At 32.1% G+C, this 12,074-nt stretch overlaps 3 protein-coding genes across 7 annotated transcripts; 2 read left to right on the top strand and 1 right to left on the bottom strand.

Annotated features, from left to right (window-relative positions):
- Positions 1 to 19: 19 nt before the first annotated feature.
- On the top strand, positions 20 to 2,039 carry LOC128393634 (UTP--glucose-1-phosphate uridylyltransferase-like). The gene is made up of 2 exons (XM_053353829.1): positions 20 to 1,065; positions 1,116 to 2,039. The coding sequence occupies exons 1-2, from the start codon at positions 369 to 371 to the stop codon at positions 1,916 to 1,918; spliced, it is 1,500 nt and encodes a 499-aa protein (XP_053209804.1). The 5' UTR covers positions 20 to 368; the 3' UTR covers positions 1,919 to 2,039.
- LOC128393643 (actin-histidine N-methyltransferase-like) lies at positions 1,936 to 4,469 on the bottom strand. The gene is made up of 2 exons (XM_053353842.1): positions 3,666 to 4,469; positions 1,936 to 3,560 (listed from the first exon to the last, which is right to left on the bottom strand). Exons 1-2 carry the CDS (start codon positions 3,829 to 3,831, stop codon positions 2,353 to 2,355), a joined length of 1,374 nt encoding a protein of 457 aa, XP_053209817.1. The 5' UTR covers positions 3,832 to 4,469; the 3' UTR covers positions 1,936 to 2,352.
- Positions 4,470 to 5,826: 1,357 nt separating this feature from the next.
- LOC128393580 (nuclear hormone receptor HR96-like) lies at positions 5,827 to 11,327 on the top strand. Of its 5 annotated transcripts, none has more exons than XM_053353800.1 (7): positions 5,827 to 6,447; positions 6,835 to 6,942; positions 7,520 to 7,711; positions 8,306 to 8,610; positions 8,682 to 10,175; positions 10,683 to 10,876; positions 10,937 to 11,327. In XM_053353800.1, exons 4-7 carry the CDS (start codon positions 8,443 to 8,445, stop codon positions 11,148 to 11,150), a joined length of 2,070 nt encoding a protein of 689 aa, XP_053209775.1. In that variant the 5' UTR covers positions 5,827 to 6,447; positions 6,835 to 6,942; positions 7,520 to 7,711; positions 8,306 to 8,442; the 3' UTR covers positions 11,151 to 11,327. The 5 variants fall into 5 exon arrangements, with proteins under 5 accessions (XP_053209775.1, XP_053209753.1, XP_053209748.1 ...); XM_053353778.1 differs by having other exon boundaries at positions 5,828 to 6,447; positions 7,533 to 7,711; positions 8,679 to 10,175; XM_053353773.1 differs by having other exon boundaries at positions 5,829 to 6,447; positions 8,679 to 10,175.
- Positions 11,328 to 12,074: the final 747 nt, after the last annotated feature.

Raw genomic sequence — 12,074 nt, 5'->3', positions numbered from 1 at the left:
AATCATCAGGATTAATGGTTAATCATCTTTTGCTGATTAACTAATTCCTCTCGAAGATCAAAAATTGTAATTATAACACAATTAACTATCTTCATCCACATTTGACATTTAAATTAATTGCTAACAATTAATGCATATTAATTATACTAAAAGACTTGAAAGCACTGAAAAACTTTCGTCTAATTACAATTAACTGATTACGTCGATTTCTAATGAACTGAATTATCAACAAGATTAATTAATTCCAATCCAATCAACTTATTAAAAGAAACAAGAATTAGTTATAAGTTAAGTTAACCAGTGTAAATATCCATAAGTTATTAGTTAATTGTTTCTACTCATTGGTTACTCTTAATTGTTGAGACAAAATGGTTAATCGTAAAATCAGTGGATCAAGTGAGTTCCAAGCGACAACAAAATTAGACGCTGCAGCAGTTTTATCATCTGAATTAATTAAGTTAATTGGTTCGGTTGATCCATCGGAACGGCGACAAGTTGAATGTGACCTGCAAAGTTTTAAATTGTTATTCGGTCAATACATTGAGGAGACTCATTCGTCGGTATCAATTAACTGGGATCTAATTGAGTCCCCACCTCCTGAGGCCATTGTCGATTATGATGAATTGACCTCACCCACAGTCGATACTATTGCGTCTTATTTGTCCAAATTGGTAGTGGTCAAGTTGAACGGTGGCCTGGGAACCTCGATGGGCTGTGTTGGTCCGAAAAGTTTAATCGACGTGAGAAATGGACTGACCTTTCTCGATTTAACCGTTCAAAGTATCGAGCGATTGAATAAAAGGTATAATGTTGACGTTCCATTGGTACTAATGAATTCGTTCAACACCGATGATGACACAGAAAAAGTAGTTCGAAAATATCGAGGGTTTAAGGTTCGAATTTACACTTTTCTACAAAGTCGATTCCCTCGGTTGAACAAAGAGACACTTTTACCTGTGGCCACGACCATTGACGGAGACAATGAAGACTGGTACCCACCAGGTCATGGGGATTTCTATCAATCGTTCGCGAAATCTGGACTCTTATCGAATTTTCTTTCACAAGGTAATTAATCAATTGTAACTCTCAGTGGTTAACTTTTTGTGTTTCTACAGGTAAGGAATATGTTTTCGTATCAAACATTGATAATCTTGGAGCGACGGTGGACATTAATATATTGAAGTATTTACTGGACACTCCGAATGAACATCGACCTGGTTTCGTTATGGAAGTGACTGAGAAAAGTGCCGCCGATGTTAAAGGAGGAACACTAATTAAGTACGATGGTAAATTACGACTTCTTGAAATTGCTCAGGTTCCAAAAGCTCATGTTGATGAGTTTAAATCGGTGAAAAAGTTTAAAATTTTCAACACCAACAATTTGTGGATGTGTTTAAGGTCAATCGATAAGTTAATTACGACCCACGGAATCCATATGGAGATCATTGCCAATCCGAAACATTTGGACAATGGTCTGAATGTTATTCAATTGGAAACTGCAGCGGGTGCGGCGATGAAAAACTTTCAAAATGCTATTGGACTTAAGGTACCAAGAAGCCGATTCCTTCCGGTCAAGAAGACACAAGATCTGCTCTTGGTCATGTCCAACTTGTATTCCCTTGAACAAGGTTCATTGGTACTAAATCCCGCTCGATCCATCCCCTTGGCTCCACTCGTTAAATTGGGCGACGATCAGTTTGCTAAAGTTCGTGATTTTCTTACCCGATTCAAATCAATTCCCGATATACTTGAACTTAATCATCTAACTGTTTCCGGTGATGTCACTTTCGGCTCAAATGTGACCTTAAAAGGAACCGTTATTATAATTGCCAATCATGGGGATAGAATCGACATTCCCTCAGGCTCTGTTCTGGAAAATAAAATTATCTCTGGCAATTTAAGGATTTTAGATCATTGATTTGATTTAGATCTTAATTGTTAACCATAAAAGTTACTTTAATTTCCAATCAGAATTTTATTGAAATCAAGTCTTTTAATAAATCAAAACAAGATTAAAGGTTAAATTGTTTTTCATCTGATTAATGTTGAGGACAAGGTTGTGATTTGTTTACTATTGTGTTGATTTTTAATGAGTTATAATCATTTCAGATCAATGAATTTGATTAAATTATCATGATTATCAAGGTTAGCCTGAAATCTGGCTTGTTGATTGATGACATTGGTTTTGATTGTCCTAGAAATTCAAAGGATAAGGTTAAATCTGTAGATTACCACCAACAACATGGTTCTCATGACAATTAAGTGTATTAATTATAAAAACAAATTATTCTGATTTTTCAGTTGTCGATTTCACGATTACATGTGATGACAGAATATTTTTTTCACATTCAATTAATTTGGTAATTTGTTGACCACAAAGAGATAAGTTTTTTCTTTGTCCAGAGTTGGATAACTTTTAAGTAGTAATTGGCATCTGATTGCGATAAAATTAATGGCTTTAGTGGTCAGATCTTCAGGTAGATCGTTAAAAGATTTGGTTGGACAAGTGTCACTTTCGAGGAGCTTTTTATCCAGAACTGTTTTGTCCATGAGAAAAATTTTTACGTAATTAAGTAGATCTTCATCCAATCCAACGGATTTATGGTGCAAAGCGAAATAGCCTGAGGTTTGTAGGCCCATTTTAGAGCAAAGTCTCGAGCGAAGCTCGTACAGAGGGTCAACTTGACTTAATCCTAATCGAATGGACAGAAAATCGTATCGATTGTCAACTGGAATAAAACCATTGTTGATGAGAAATTCAGCATTCGTCCGTTTACCATAGAAAATGTTAATCTCTTCGTTAACGGCAAAGCTTTTCATTGAATAACAAAGTAATTTAGATTCGCTTGGATCATAATCAGTTGAAAATTTTCCATCACTATGATTACATAAATCCCACATTGGGATGAGTGCTGTTAAATTTGAAGGATTAAATCGGGAATCGGGTGCGGTAACTGACGGAGGTAACACTGGAATCTGATTTTGACGGGTCATCACAGTGGCCGTTGCCCAACGGTAAAGGTCAAGACAGAAAAGTCCTCGTAGTGAATCAATTTTACTGAAAGCTGAATTCTTGGTGGTAATTTTTTTCCAAAAATAGGCATACTGTCGATATATATTGCGAATAAGTTTAACGGCATCAACCAAAGCGGGTGAACCTTTCAATAAAATTATATCGTCTTTGGTATAATAAAGTGGGGTCAAGTATATCGATGGACAGAATAAGATATAAGGTTTCCAGAATGAGTCTTTGCGACAATATTCAACCATCAGGTGAAAAGATAACAATACATTTGGCATCGATTTGAGTAGAGAATCTTCTGAGGCCACAGTTGCAAGACAAGGGTCAATTAAAGCGCTTTCAGTGGTCATCATGATTTTCTTGGGAATTGAAAGAGTCAATTCATCTTCAGGAATTGGCTTTTTAGCAATTAATCCATATTCGTTTGTTGTTTTATCCACACAAGTTATGTCAATATCTTCATGAGAACAGTCATTGGATGAGAGCCAAGAGATGAAGTCTTTTAAATGATCATCTCTCCGGTGGGGCACAAATAAACCTAATAAGGTAACCGTTTAGGTTAACCGTTAAAGAGGAAAAGGAAATCAAAATTATTATCACGATCAATTGATGTTATGACTTTTGTTAAATTACGATTACAAACCCGATTCAATTTGTTGGATGTTTGTTGCAATCAAATTTAATTCGTTAAATTCTGTAATCAAGGCATCATGAATTGTTTCATTCCTTGTCGAGAATAGGAGACATTTTTCCATGAGTTCGTTGATTAAACCATTTCTTTGATTAATTGTTTTCTTTGACATCTTCATGATTGGTTAAACTTTGACAAGATTATCAATGGTAAAAGTATCAAGAGTCTAGTTTAAGGTGAGACGAAAATCCAACAGGTAACAAGTTTTATCACATCAAATCAACGATCCAAATTAAGAACAATTATCTGTATATTAAATCAACTGAATAATCACTGATCCATCAACGGGAAAATAACCTCGGGGTGTGTTTAGATTATGTTAACAAAGAGAATTGAAAAAAAACAAAAACAGAAAAAAAAAGAAAATGCTTTCAACGGTTAAGGTTTGACTGGAGAAATTTGTACTACGTTTGTCTTTAAATTGTTCCAATTAGATTCACCGAATACTATCAGACACTTAGATTGTTATGGTGACAGAAAATAATCAAATAATCACAGTTAATTGTGTTAATTTTTTAGATTTAAATAAAAAGAGTTAACAATTGAAATGATTAAAGTAAGATGGCAATTTGAGGTAACATGAAAATGGACCAAATTTGATGGAACTACATAAACAATCAATCAAACAAATGTCCTTGGTAATGGGTTAACACTGTAGACAATTAAGGAAACAATTATGGGAAAAAAATCAATGTATCAATCGTAATTAAATCAAGATAATTGTGATTAATTTTTCAACTCAACATCAAATTAACATGGAAATTTTTCGCTCGAAGCGACGCCTTTCGGTTCTATTTAAAAACAAAATTCTAATTTTTCAGCTTCAAGATTAATTAATTATCCTTGATTAATTAAGATTTTCTATCACAATGGACTTAAGTGCAACTTTTTCTCGTACATCCAGCGATCGAGACCATTAGTTATCTCCTTAATCAGTTGACCAAAATGTGAAAAGTGTAATCAAACTTTCAGATTTAAACTTTTGAATTTAATGTATGAAGATTGACCGGTTGGCGATAATTAAAGTAAACAATTAATTTTTTTGTTCCAATAGATTAATTAGTCTCTTAATTGAGTTCTCACTTCTAAGCCTTTAACGATACATATATTTCAATTGTTCTTTTGTATTAATTAGATCCAATTAGTTGGATGTATGGTTGTTACCTTGGTGGTGAATTATTGGTTTTTAAATTGTTTCAATTCAATGTGAATTAATATCAGGAAAAAATATTATCGAAGTTGATTTAATAATCTATTTTTTTTATTGTTTTGTGAAGTTGAAGTTATGAAAATTGTAACTTTTTCTTAATTCCATTTTGATCCTCACTTGGAAATTATTAGAACTTTTTTCCCTCCTAATGTCTCATGAGAGATAATCAATATGAAAGTGATGAGGATCATTAGACTGTGGTGAAAATGCCCTGAAGACATAATACCGAACAATCTGACTCATGTCAATTAATTTTTTGTTCACTTTGTAAATAAAAAGATCTTCGATTGATCTTATTGACATTCATATTCATTAATCGATGACAATAAGCAGATTCGATGAAAACTTCTAATTACTATAACCTGATGGATAAGGTTAACTTTTCAGCCACAAATACGAAACTAATTTGGTCTAATTACTGGTGATTGTGGAATATCCCCAAAAATCAAACTAATTACAAGTTGTTACTCTTTCAACTGTAACTTCAATATTTTCATTCAAGAAACAGACAAGATGAGAATCAATAAAAACAGGATAACAATTGAAAGTGAAAATCTGATCAATAATAATAGACTTTACTAATTGGCAACCAATCCAATCTCCCTGATTTATTGATTAACTAATTGTAAGTCCAATTCGTAGACATTTTCATCTTTTCCATCAATAGTAATAGATGGCTCTCTATGGAGTATCATCTTCATCATCTTCCTTTCATCATCCTCATCTTTTTTGAATTATAAAAAGAGAGATGAACAAATTGGATCCGAATCTTTATAAATCGAAATTTACTTTTCAAATAATCTAATCTCGACAATTCAATTGAAACAAAGTAAATTGCCCTTTGAAAAAGTAAGAATTAAATTAGTCCAACAATTTGGATCCGGTTTGCGGAAAAGTGAATATCGATCGGAGTGGATCGGAAAGAAAAGATATTCTTTCAATTTTTCTCTTTCTTTTCTCTTTCTTTTATCCAAAGTTTAGATTCTAAGTACAAAGTATCCGATAAATGAGTTACTCTCAACCGATGTTTTCATTTTCATTTTCACTTGAGATCTTCAACCGATTAGTTAAACATGAATTCTAATTTTTGTTAACAATTAATCTAATCAATTTAATTTAATGTTCCACTTGTTCCCAGTGAGAATCATGTAATTTACTTAAAAGGGTTATAAATATATACAAATATTTATTTTTTTTCTTCTCTAATTAAAGGACACATTTAATAGAGAAAAAAATCTTTTCTTTTTTTTCTGTGATTTTGTTTCTTTATTTTCTATTCTATTCTATTCTTTTTTTTCTCTCTCTCTCACTTATTTTGTGCTTCTACGGTGATTTTATCTTATCTCACCTTTGCTTCCATTTAAAACACAAAATATACATCACAATTAGAGTCAACAATTAATTCTCTCACAATGGATATTGATCATCATCAACAATCTTCATCTTTCTCGCCCATTGTATATATTGCAACTTCTTTTGGTGCCAATGTAGTTGCTGTTAAGATCCTCTTTTCACTTTTATCTGGTAAGTTTTTCTTTTCTCATTTAAACATCTAATTTGTTACCTTCCTTTTGTCAATTTATTGATTTTCAATGTTAGTCAGACGTAATCGAAAAAACCTCTAATCCTCTTCAATATCTAATCTCTTGTTTATCCTTTTCTGATGATGTTTCTCATTTTCATATGTATAAACATCATCATCATTCTCGCAACACATGCACAAAATCAGACATCTTTTTTTGGGTTTTCTATCTCTCCCGATAATCTTATCACCAGAACAACAATTTATATTAATAGAATAGAACAAAAAAAACAGACTGGTAATCCATTTACCAAGATTTGCTTTTTCTACCAAATATAATAAACTAATCTTTCTCCTCTTCTTCTCTCTTGAATACTCGCCATCTTTAGGTTATCCACTGGCCATTATTTATAATTGTTTAATCGTCAATCGAAGTGAAGTGATAAAAAAATTGTTCTTCTCAGGAACTGGTCTGGCCTTGGGACTTTTCAATTATGGTCAGTTTACTATCCACTTAGTTGTTAATATTGACTGAACAAGACGATCATTAATATCTGGCAACTTTTAAATTGTAGCAAATGATTAGTATTCAATACATTTTGTCTTCTCCCTTTTGTTTTCCCATTTCTTACAGATCATCTCTTGTTAATCACAATCAAGACTCTCTTAACAATAGACTAATTTCATTGTGTTACCTTTTTTTCTGACAGAAAAAAGAACAGGTAACTAAGAATAGAATTTATAAATTGTTAGTTACCAATCAGGGAACAACTTACATGTAAACATTATCAAGAGTTAATTGTTGAAATTATGCTCACGCAGGTTAAATTCTGGTTTAGATCAGCAATTAACAAAAACCAATTATCGATCATTTTCTGTACTTCAACTAATCAAATCTATCTAAGGTTAACCTTGTTAATTACTAATATGTAATGATAACTATTCATGATTACGACTCATTGATTTTTCATCTCCCTTGTTATTTACATGAACATTTTTTTTTTGTTACAATTAATTGACTAATTTTTGATTAACTAATTTCAATTTATCTTATTCTTGTTTCCTTTTCTCTAGGGTTATTTATTAGCTGGTTATTTTATTACACAAATCAAATCAAATGAATATAGCTTCGAATGGACTATTCCACAGTGTGTTTTAACCCTCCTGCAATTCAATATGATTCTTTGATTAGAATTGAAAATGATTAATAAGTAATATTAAACATCTTGGTAAAGAGATCCACTGTTTCATATGGTTAAAGTTTATGTAAGTTTTATGCAACTTTATCATTTGTTTGAATACGAAATGAATTCAATTAGTATTAATTGTAAAGGACAAATTAATCTGGAAAAAGGATACAAAGTTTCAAAGGTGCTGAAGATTAATGAATTAATTGATTAGGTAAGACAAAGGAAACAAAGTTAATCATATTAATTAGATGATGATTAATAACAAAATAGTGAAATTGGAACTCCCTGTATCGTTAAGTAACAATTATATACGTTTTAATTACACAAACGAAACTTGCGTACCATTTGATATTCTCACCATATTAATTATTATCTCACCAAGATAATTAACCAATGATGATAAACTTTTTTTGTCCTTAATACACTGAGCACTCAACTAATTAGTGTCCTTTTTATATTTATAGTGATAGTTATTTACTTAAACTTATTGCTATTGCTCGTAATTAGTGAACTCACCTTAATCCATGGTATCAGTGTTTATATTCAATCGTTGAACATTCAACTAGATCACTAGATCAGTTTAGTTTGATCGCGGATTTTACAAGAAATATTTTATAGCTTCATCCATTTATTATATCAATTGACTTTTTAATTTCTAATTGTTACACAGCAACAGAAACTGCGGAAAGTCAAACTGTTCCATTGACAGTCTTGGGTTCATCAAGGTTACTTTAATCATTTTGATTAAGTTCGTTCTTTGTTGAACTTTTCTTCTTTGGATCTTTTCATTTGGAATCAACCATTTTCATGATGGTTCCTGACACAGCCTCATTGCGTTCGTACGTGCCCTCTTCTAGACCCGACAAACCAATTTCGTGCCTTGTATGTTCAGACAAATCTTTTGGAAATAATTTTGGTGCCATAACCTGTGAATCTTGTAAGGCCTTTTTCAGGAGAACGGCAAATGAACGTGATGTAAGTACCTTTGTAATGCACTTTTAGTCTTCGGTACTCTTTTAATCCTTTAACTGTTTCCCTACTAGAAGCTGGCTTGTCCATTCAACGATAACTGTGAAATTACAATCGCAACTCGCAAACATTGTCGCAAATGTAGACTAGAGAAATGTTTTGCTGTTGGAATGATAAAAGAATGGATTCAATCTGAAGAGCAGTTGAAAATTCGACGAGCGATTTTAAAAGAACGTAAACTTCGGCGAGAAATGGGTACAAGTGGACAATCGACTAAAAGGTTCAAAACAAACCCACCGATTGGAACAGGAGGTGGAAGTGGTGCTATAAACAGTGTCGGAGGAAGTTCAATTAGTGGAAATAGTAATAGTAGTTCCAACGCTGGAACTAATCATGAAAGGCGAAGCTCAAATTGGCCAAGCACTAATGTTAATGGACAGAGTTTAGATGGATCAAGGGTCAATAGGCAATGGCAATCAACTACTTCAACTCCAATAAACATAAATACAAATGATAAACCGATTGATAATAATAATAGGCAATCAGTAGCTCAATTTTTTCACAAGATTTCTGATCAGAACTTTTTTGCTCATCTTGTGAAGGCAAATGAAACTCCTACAAGAAGTTCGATCTCACGTAATTCAGCTCAATCAAGTCCATTACAAAGATCATCTGTTATCACTTTTACAGGTAAATCATCAGCTTCTTCATCTCCTTCTCTCTCAATTACTTCATCTCCAGAGCGATCAAGTCAAGATGTTTGTGCTTTAGACAGCAAAGGTGCTAATGATGTATCAATGAAAGTAAATTCGTTGACTATCAACAGTTATGATCCAGATTGTTTGCCAGTTTACCAGAATTTAGTCAAGAAGCAACAACCAAAACCATTGTGTTCACATGTAACATTATCTTCATCTTCATCAGCCTCATCATCAACAACTACCAAACCAATATCACCATTCTCAGTCAACACACCAGAAATAGAACCAATTAAAAAATCAACAGAATCACCACTTTTATCATCATCATCGTCGTCAATTCAAAATCAAATGAAAACACCTGAACCAAGTCTATGTAAACAAATGAAATACTGGGTAACTGAAGAGATTGATAAAAAAATTGATAACTTTGTAAAACCAACTAGACTAACCTTACCATCTACATCCACCTCATCATCATTATCATCTTCACAATCGGAATCATCTAAAGCAGTTAGTTTGAATGTTTTCCATCATATAATTGACTCTTATTTCACTCGAATCAACATGAGAAACGAAAAGCACATGGCAACATTAGCGCTGAACTCAATGGAAGAGACTCGACTAATAGAACTTACCTTGGCCTATGGAGTTTTTAACGAACCTTTGGCTTGCCCAATTACTACTGCAGAAAGTTTGATTGATGATTGTTACAATGTTTCGGTCGGTTATTTACTCTCCATGACCAAGAAGTTAACCGCATACGCTGAGCTTCCCGTCGAAGATCAAATGAAATTAATTCGAGGTACTTATGCCGATATAGTGGCGATGAGAGGCATCTTCTTATTTGATGTAGAAAATTTACTTTGGCCGGTAAGTAAACTAGTGAAGTTCAATTGATTATCTTGATTACGGGATAACAAAGAAACAAAAGTGATTAAAATCCTCAACCAGAAATCCCATGATAACAAATCACTGATAAGCTTTATCGAAATCATTTGACCTTTTTACCTTTTTGCTCTTTCTACATCTTTCGACTGCAATTATTAATACTTAACCATAGAAACTAGTGCAATTATGAACGCCGTCTATTACCTGTTAGAGATTATTCAAAGAGTGAAGGAGCTCATTAATCTTTGTGGTGAGACAATTTTACAATGGCAAATTATCTCTCATTAAATTATGTAATGAACATGAAAAACATGAACAATTGAGTTATATCTTATATTAACAGCAGATTTTGATAATTGAATAGCTAATATTAAAAATTAAGGTCATCAAATCTTTGTATTCGACTGCGAAAGTTCAAACTTCGATCAAACTTAGAGAGAACTTGTGAGAAAATTCATCATTATAATAATAATTTATTGAAAATTATAGATAAAAGGAACCAAAATGACAATTAAATACGAAGACATAGAGCGATTTGACAAATCGTTTTACGAGGATTATCTTGAGTTTGCGACAACTCTTGATCCAATTTGGAGAAACAATTTAATCATCAACCAACTCATTATTGTTATAATGCTGTTCAATAGTAACCTACCAAATCTCAAGTCACCGGAGGCAATAAGGTAATGATAGTCTATTTTATAGAAAAAGCCTTTAATTTTTTCGCTCATTATTTTCAATAGATTGGAGTACTGTGCTTACATATATTTACTTCAACGTTATTTGGAATCAAGTCTTAATTTTAGTGATCAACCAAAGGAAACTCTTTGCCATATTCTTGGTAAAATTAACCGAATGCAGTCAATCAATGGCAATTTAGTTCGACTATCAATCAAGGATCAACCTCTAGCTGATATTAAAATTGTCAGTTCATCTTCACTTCTTACTCCAGATTGAAAAATTAAAATGCTGATCAGATCAGATTAGCGCCATTTTCTATTGATTTAATTGTTAATCGGATAAATTATAGATAGATCATTTGTTTCATTCCAAATAATCTATTCAATATTTTATATAATTACGTTGAAATAAATAATGCTTAAATCGATAACAAATTAGACTGTTTATGAAATGGCAATTTAATTGTTCTTTTGTATTAATTAGATCCAATTAGTTGGATGTATGGTTGTTACTTTGGTGGTGAATTATTGGTTTTTAAATTGTTTCAATTCTATGTGAATTAATATCAGGAAAAAAAAGTTAAATATTATCAAAGTTGATTTAATAATCTATTGGTTTTTGTACTGTTTTGTGAAGTTGAAGTTATGAAAATTGTAACTTTTTCTTAATTCCATTTTGATCCTCACTTGGAAATTATTAGAACTTTTTTCCCTCCTAATGTCTCATGAGATAATCAATATGAAAGTGATGAGGATCATTAGACTGTGGTGAAAATGCCCTGAAGACATAATACCGAACAATCTGACTCATGTCAATTAATTTTTTGTTCACTTTGTAAATAAAAAGATCTTCGATTGATCTTATTGATATTCATTAATCGATGACAATAAGCAGATTCGATGAAAACTTCTAATTACTATAACCTGATGGATAAGGTTAACTTTTCAGCCACAAATACGAAACTAATTTGGTCTAATTACTGGTGATTGTGGAATATCCCCAAAAATCAAACTAATTACAAGTTGTTACTCTTTCAACTGCAACTACGATATTTCATTCAAGAAACAGACAAGATGAGAATCAATAAAAACAGGATAACAATTGAAAGTGAAAATCTGATCAATAATAATAGACTTTACTAATTGGCAACCAATCCAATCTCCCTGATTTATTGATTAACTAATTGTAAGTCCAATTCGT

This window comes from Panonychus citri, unplaced genomic scaffold (assembly GCF_014898815.1).
Source record: "Panonychus citri isolate SS breed McGregor unplaced genomic scaffold, ASM1489881v1 Contig00014, whole genome shotgun sequence".
NCBI classification, from domain to species: Eukaryota; Metazoa; Arthropoda; class Arachnida; order Trombidiformes; family Tetranychidae; genus Panonychus; species Panonychus citri.
The sequence above is the reverse complement of the archived record's forward strand: the minus strand, read 5'-3'. Positions and strand labels throughout refer to the sequence as shown.

Excerpts from the sequence above, each read along its gene's own strand:
- LOC128393634 (XM_053353829.1), top strand. The coding sequence starts at position 369 with ATGGTTAATCGTAAAATCAGTGGATCAAGTGAGTTCCAAGCGACAACA. Across the intron at positions 1,066-1,115 it reads ATCGAATTTTCTTTCACAAG|GTAAGGAATATGTTTTCGTA; the intron begins GTAATTAATCAA and ends GTGTTTCTACAG.
- LOC128393643 (XM_053353842.1), bottom strand. The coding sequence starts at position 3,831 with ATGAAGATGTCAAAGAAAACAATTAATCAAAGAAATGGTTTAATCAAC. Across the intron at positions 3,561-3,665 it reads CATCCAACAAATTGAATCGG|GTTTATTTGTGCCCCACCGG; the intron begins GTTTGTAATCGT and ends TTACCTTATTAG.
- LOC128393580 (XM_053353778.1), top strand. The coding sequence starts at position 8,443 with ATGATGGTTCCTGACACAGCCTCATTGCGTTCGTACGTGCCCTCTTCT. Across the intron at positions 8,611-8,678 it reads GAACGGCAAATGAACGTGAT|AAGCTGGCTTGTCCATTCAA; the intron begins GTAAGTACCTTT and ends TTTCCCTACTAG. Across the intron at positions 10,176-10,682 it reads TAGAAAATTTACTTTGGCCG|ATAAAAGGAACCAAAATGAC; the intron begins GTAAGTAAACTA and ends TGAAAATTATAG.